The sequence below is a fragment of the Pyricularia oryzae genome, chromosome 4, assembly GCF_000002495.2.
Source record: "Pyricularia oryzae 70-15 chromosome 4, whole genome shotgun sequence".
Taxonomy (NCBI): domain Eukaryota; kingdom Fungi; phylum Ascomycota; class Sordariomycetes; order Magnaporthales; family Pyriculariaceae; genus Pyricularia; species Pyricularia oryzae.
Window position 1 is genome coordinate 1957435 of NC_017851.1, and position 6578 is coordinate 1964012.

Consider the following 6578-nt stretch of genomic DNA (forward strand, 5'->3'; position numbering starts at 1 on the left):
GTGGTGATGAAAGGAAGAGGTCTAGCACCGTAGGAGAAAGAAGAGGGAAATGCCGAGGTGGCAGCCGCATAGTGGATCAGGCTGTTTGTTACGGTCTAGGCCAGACCTCCCACATGTAGCTCTCTATCTTTTCTTCATGTCAAGTTCGTTGCAACACCTGATCTGACTGATAAAATTCAGCCCCTCGAACTCGTGCCTGATGCCACTACCAGACTTGACTTGTGAGTTTGACCTAACGCATCTTGAACTGTATGCGATCTCATGGATACAGAGCAGTCTGGTATTTTTGGAAATGAAATTAGGTCTTTCTGCTTAATTCCGGCAATGAAAATACCCTATACGTTGTACGAAAACCGCGCACCATTGGACACAGCCACCGTAAAGTTCGGCCAAGGCAAAGCTCACGGACAGGCAGCATATACAAACAACCGTTATCCGCGGGTCAAAATGAGTGCATCGATAATGCCATCAAATATCACAGTCCAGGAAGGAAAGAGGAAGCAATTTGTCGACCATATTCTTATATTTCTTGGAGTTGTTATAGTGGGCATCGTGGTGGTTGTCGGTTTGGTTGAAGCCAGAAGAAAAATGGGAGGAAAAGAAAGCTAACAAAATAAAATAAAAATTCGATAGCATCAAGGCCCGATTCATCTATACGAGAGAAGCGAAATTCGTTCTTCTCTCAGAAGGGTGAGAGCAACACAACCGAGGAGGGGCTACTAATCTTTGTCTGTAAAACAAGGCGATTTCGGTGTGATGAGAGCCCCATATGTCAGAATAAGGGGCACCAAAAGCCTGGAGGAATTCGCAATGACCAACACCCAGTGTGACACAATTGCAGAAGAAAAAAATCCTTTATACCCTCTACTTTTTGCCCGATAAAATGTCAATAAACAGCAGATGGTGTAGGGAAGAAAAAAACAAACTGTGCGATTGGACTGGCCAGACGGCGTCTATATGGTACATATACCAAGGCCAAAAATAATCAGTCAAGAACGCAAAATTTTGGGCGTGGCAAGACTCGAACTTGCGTTTCTTCGGCCACAACGAAGTGTACTAACCCCTATACGACACACCCTCGTATAAGGGGTTGTCTCAATTGCAGCAATATATACCCAGCACAGATGCGCGAATTTCTGAATCTTTGCATCTCGTCAATACAATGCTGTCGCCTGACTAAAATTGCAATGCTAACCCATACCAACAATTACAAGCGACAAGAATCTACGAAATCTTGACCAGCCATCCATCATCCTGCACCTTCCTATCGGCGCTGGCCCCACCCCAGAAAAACACACCCTTTTCATCCAGACAGCCCGCGGCACCGAAAAACGCAACCGGTCCGGGGTGCGCCTTGCCCTCGTGCTCGACCATTTCGTTGGGGAGGACCTCGACCTCTGACCACGTCATGGCGCCCGAACTGACGCCGGGGATCTTGTCGCGGATCGCGTCTTTGATGGTCGAGGCCGTCAAGCCCTCCGACGGCAGCTGCAGGCTCCAAATGTCCGAGTAGAGCGGCTGGTCGTGCTCGGGGAGCATCGATGGCTGCGCAGGACTCGTGCTGCTGATGATGGAAGGGCCGACGTCTCCGGTCACCGTCGTCGCTGCCTTTTCCGTGCTGCCAAACATGTATACGAGAAACCGCCTGCCGGAGCCCGTCGACACAGGGACGAGTGCGCCGCCGGTCCGGATGCGGGGCCCCGGAGTCAGAGGGTTGGATGGGAAGTCGACCGTCTCCCAGGACAGCGGCTTCTCACGGTCTTCAGACGAGTGGCCCAGCTTCAGGAAGTGGACCGATCCGCCCAGCTCGCCATCTCCGCCCGAGACCGAGAACAATGTCCCGTTGGAATAGGCAATGTTTGACGCAAGCGACGCGACCGGCGCAGAGGGCAGCTCCGTCCACGTGAGCGAGTTAAAGTCGTACAGCCACGTCTCCGCCGAGGGTCCCGTCTCGGTGTGGCCGCCGTGTAGGATGAGTATGTCCTGCACCTGGTCGACAAAGATGGCGTGGTCCCAGCGCGGGGCAAACGTGGCGCCGATCTGCACAGTCGCGTTGATGCGCGCCCACTTCAGGCTTCCCGAGTCCCACAGCCAGATGGTGGCGGGGTTCTCGGTGCCGTTTTCGGCGGCCGAGGTGGCCGTGCCAGAGGCATCGAGACCGCCGTGAATCAGGACGTAGTCGCCCCGAGCCGTGGCGGCGTGGCGGGTTCTTGGCGCCGGGAGCAAGGTCTGCCCTGTGGTCGCGTCCTTGAGCGGGAAGGCCGGGTAACGGCTGTACCTCTGGGCGCTGTATCTCTGGGTTTCGGAGACCTTGACATAGCCGTCGGGGTTTGCAGGCTCCGGCTCTGTAGCAGATAAAGCAACCGTGTGTACATCTGTGTTGCAGAGCTGGCCGCTTGCTAGCTGGCCGCCGAATATGAAGGCTCGGTCGCCAATGCAGGTGACTGTGTGGTGAGTCCTTGCCAGATCAGATTGTCTGTTATAGAAGCCAGCAGATATTTGATTAGCACTTTGAGAGTAGATATTTGTATCGTCTAGGGAACTCACACGGCCTTATCATCTACCGGTAGGATGATTTGGTTGAGGGAAGCCTTGAGCGGCTGCGTGGGCTTGGCAACGGCGACTGCAGCACCAGCCTCGACGCCCGTCATGATGACCTGCTCCGCCGCGAGGGCTCCAGCTGCAACTTCGGCCATTTTTGTGATTGCTTTTGTTTCCGGATATGCGCAATTGATCGAATTGCAGCTCAGAACAGGTAAGGAATCAACTTATTTGTTCAATTATGAAAAGTATCTGGTGGACAATGATCGTCACGCGAAAGAGCAAACAAAGCTGTCAGCCATGGAGCAGGCGATGACGTAGATGGATGGAGTGGGTTCCTGCTGCAAACGGAAACCAACGTGCCTCTCACGTGACACCCCTGAGCACATCGCCGAGGCGTACAATCGAAAGGAATGGAGTGAAGTCATTTCGATTCGTGTTGCTAACCTGTCAGATGAGACAAAGCTATGCCTTCATCGCAGCCACAACTGGATGCATTATCTAGTCTATTTAATGCCGTCTGTAATATCACATGTATGCTGCCAGAATGGGTATAATCCCTATGAGCCGACGCTTTTTGATGAGAGAATATTATAACACTAGAAGAGTTGCGTAAAGACGCCCATAGGTGAGTGGGAACCGCTAAACAAGAAAACACATCTATATCTTTTGCATCAACTTGACGCCTCCATACTTTGACCTCGCCGCAAGGTAGAAGACGACACTGGCGGCCATGGTCAGACCGCAAAACAGCTGCAGACCAATGTACTGCCCTCCCTGGGAGTTGACAATGGCGCCCGCGATGGGCGATCCGGTCAGGGCGCCAAAGGACTGCACGGCAAACGCCAAGCCGGTCTTGACGCCGATCTGACGAATGTCGGAGATCTGGGCGATGAGCGTGGGCGCCATGCCGATGAAGCCACCCGACACGAAGCCAAAGACGATGGCGAAGCCGATGATGGCCCCCGTGGAGGTGCCCGGGATCCAGAGCGCGAGGGTGAAGAGGGCGGACAGGCCCGTGATGAGGATCATCATGTTGTAGCGGCCAAACCTGTCGGCGGCGATGCCGGGCAGGATGCGGCCGAAGATGGACACGGCGTTGATGATGGGCAGCAGGTACTCTGCGAGCTTGGGGTCCATGCCTGCCTTGATGGCCTGCAGGATGATGAAGTTGAAGGGGAGGAACATGCCCCAGAAGAAGAGGAAGTTGGCCACCAGCGTGAGGGCGTAGACGGGGTCCTTGAACGCGTCCGTGTACTCGGCCAGCACAAAAGGCTTGGGCCGCGGGGGCAGGCGGGACTTGACGGTGACGACGGAGATGCCCAGCAGGGCGAGGAAGATGAAGGCGACGATGCGGATGGTCCAGCCGAAGCCGATCTGGGGGATGAGCTTGTTCATCATGATGGGCAGGACGACGCCTCCGAGCGAGGAGCCGGCGGCGGTGATGCCGAACGCGGCCGCCCTGCGCTTGAAGAACCACCCCACGAGCGTCGGGAGCACCGAGTTGAAGATTGCGCTGGAGCCGATGGCGCTGACGATGCCCTGCGCGAGGAAGAACTGGTAGTACTCGGTGCAGAGGCTGACCATCATGAGGCCAAAGACGTAGACCAAAGTGCCGCCGATAATGAGCCACCTGGGGCCGTACGAGTCGTACAGCCTGCCAAAGACGATGCCGCCAAACACCATGCCAAAGACCTGCATCGCCGTGATCCACGAGACCGTTGATTGGCCATACGAGGCCAGAGGGCCCTGGACGTAGTATGTCTGGAAGACGCCTATGCAGTTGACCAGACCAAAGGTGCAGAACAGTGCGCAGAAACCGCCAAAGACGACCAGCCAGGCCTCGAGACCTCCGTCTGGGAAGTCGGAGGGGTGGAACCCGGAGCCGGGAGCAGGGCCCGCTGGCGGTCCAGATGGGATCGGGGCGTTATCGCTGTCGCTGATGTTTCCCTTTTCGGCATCGCCATTTGCTTTGGAGCTCTCCATGGTTTCTTTGATGGAAGTTGATGATGGGTTCGTGTGTTGACTTAGCACGGCAGAGGAGCTCGACGTGTCCATGCCCTTGTCGTGATCGAAAATTGGTTGTAATTTCTCGCCTGACATTGTGCCTGTGATTCTGGGTTGGTTTGTGTTGGTGGCGAGTAGACTCCAAGCTATAATCGAAAAAGTAAGGCTGTCGGCTCGGTTTCGTTTAGGCTAACCACAAAACTGTAATTTGTATATCGACGACGGAAGCGTACGACAAATGTCAAACAAACTGCTGATTGCCTGCTTGCGTACGATGGCGGTTATCTCAAACTGGAATGTTTGTTTGAAGAGGTGATGAATGATGGGATTATTCTGATTGCAGATGGAATGAAGTGAACAAGAAGAGTCTAGCTGGTATTAATATAACTATTTTCCTCTATGCAATGTTCGCGCTTCAAATCGCAACGAATCGCGGATCATGAGGGGGGGCCTCGAAACGCTGACAGGGCTGACCAAATTGTGATGATGAAAGGGGTGGTTTGATTCGGCAGTCATAGGCCAAATTGGTACCAAATCTGAACACACCGATTGCAGTCATACAGCAGCGATCAGATCTGGTGGACTAGTTCTAGCTGGACCCCTTGCTACATTGCTAAAGAAAAACAACAGTTTTCGATCCCGTCGGCCGAAAGACGATATGAGCGGGCGGGCCATAAAGTGATGGACAATTCGCTGCCCGGCCTTAAGGTGAAGCGCGAAGTCGCGAGTCGACGGACGGGAAGCCCTAACGGGCCAACCAGGCAGCGCGGTTTGAATTGCTCCACATTGTTAAAGACTGGGCAAGCGGAGGAGGGCATGATCTACAGCTGACTTAGCCCCGAGGCCGAACCGAGCCCGTCTAAATTGAGAAAATGCCAGGCAGTGTGGAATTTGCACGCGAGGTCTGGCTAGCGTAACTTTGTCGAAGCACGTTTTCGGCACAGGGATGAACATTTCACGAGTTCTAGAAACGAACAAAGATGGCATCCAAGGCCGAACTGCGAGACCCTGGGATGAATGAAGGTGGGTACCAAGTAAACTCAATACTCTATCGCAAAATTATTGGGTCGGTTTTGGAGCCGCCAAAGTCTACCTAATTAATCAAAAACTTCACATATTAGACTAGAACTAGACATTATCGCACGTTGTATGGTAGGTAGTCTGCAAAGCTTTCGTTTGCAGTTTGCAAATTGATCGGATTATACTGCATTTAGCAATAGTGTAATAACGTTTTAGTTTCCCCACTTGCGCTGTAAGCATTTTGACGCACACCAACGTTCACGTGCAGGCAGATTAATTGGGTAGGAGAGCCCTGTATTGTTGTTCGTGGTGCTATCTAACCTAAAAAGCATAACAACGCTTTTATGGTGTTTTTAGCGCTAATTAAACTCCTGTCGTTATATAATACCAAAATTCTATTAATTATTTAATGCAATATACCCCCCAATTAAACCCCAATATCGCATTGCGGTTCAATTGTTATATAATTTTATTGTACAGCGTTTTAACGCCGTATTTTAAATGCGTATATTTATTTACAAAAAAAAAAAAAAGAATAATGCTAAATAATTGTAACGGTGCATTGCGTTCCGCATCCGGATTTTACCATTATATTTAACGTGGGCGGTATACCTGTATAATAGCGTCAAATCAGTGGTATTATACCTTTTATTATATAAATAAAAATAATAAATAATAATAAAATCGTAATGGGCGTTTTTCGTATATATATTCCGTTTGTCACAGACCTGAAGGACAGCCACTGGGCTGTCGCTTAGTCATGACCCCTGTCACGTGAAGGCGCGAGGGCCGAGCGCCTCGCGCGCGTATATCTACGCGAAATCTCTGCAGTCTCCGATATGTAGCTCCTCGAGCTACGTCTTCGTCAACAACCACCTGCTACCCCGTACCTGGAAGACTAGATAGCCAATATACTCTGTCCTGTTACCTGATCGCCCGCACCTACCTGTCCGCCCTGCCTGCCCGTGACATTACGTAGCTCCTTTGACGAGATTGACCAAGAAAGACGT

At 52.0% G+C, this 6578-nt stretch overlaps 2 protein-coding genes and 1 non-coding gene across 3 annotated transcripts; all 3 read right to left on the minus strand.

The window, feature by feature from the left end:
* Window positions 1-1006: 1006 nt before the first annotated feature.
* On the minus strand, window positions 1007-1078 carry MGG_20189. The gene has a single exon. It is a non-coding gene; the product is annotated as a tRNA-His (tRNA).
* Window positions 1079-1133: 55 nt separating this feature from the next.
* On the minus strand, window positions 1134-2840 carry MGG_03412 (uncharacterized protein). The gene is made up of 2 exons (XM_003716481.1): window positions 2548-2840; window positions 1134-2476 (listed from the first exon to the last, which is right to left on the minus strand). The coding sequence occupies exons 1-2, from the start codon at window positions 2694-2696 to the stop codon at window positions 1225-1227; spliced, it is 1401 nt and encodes a 466-aa protein (XP_003716529.1). The 5' UTR covers window positions 2697-2840; the 3' UTR covers window positions 1134-1224.
* An 11-nt stretch (window positions 2841-2851) lies between these two features.
* Window positions 2852-5173, minus strand: MGG_03411 (riboflavin transporter MCH5). Its single transcript, XM_003716482.1, has one exon. The coding sequence runs from the start codon at window positions 4642-4644 to the stop codon at window positions 3202-3204; it is 1443 nt and encodes a 480-aa protein (XP_003716530.1). The 5' UTR covers window positions 4645-5173; the 3' UTR covers window positions 2852-3201.
* Window positions 5174-6578: the final 1405 nt, after the last annotated feature.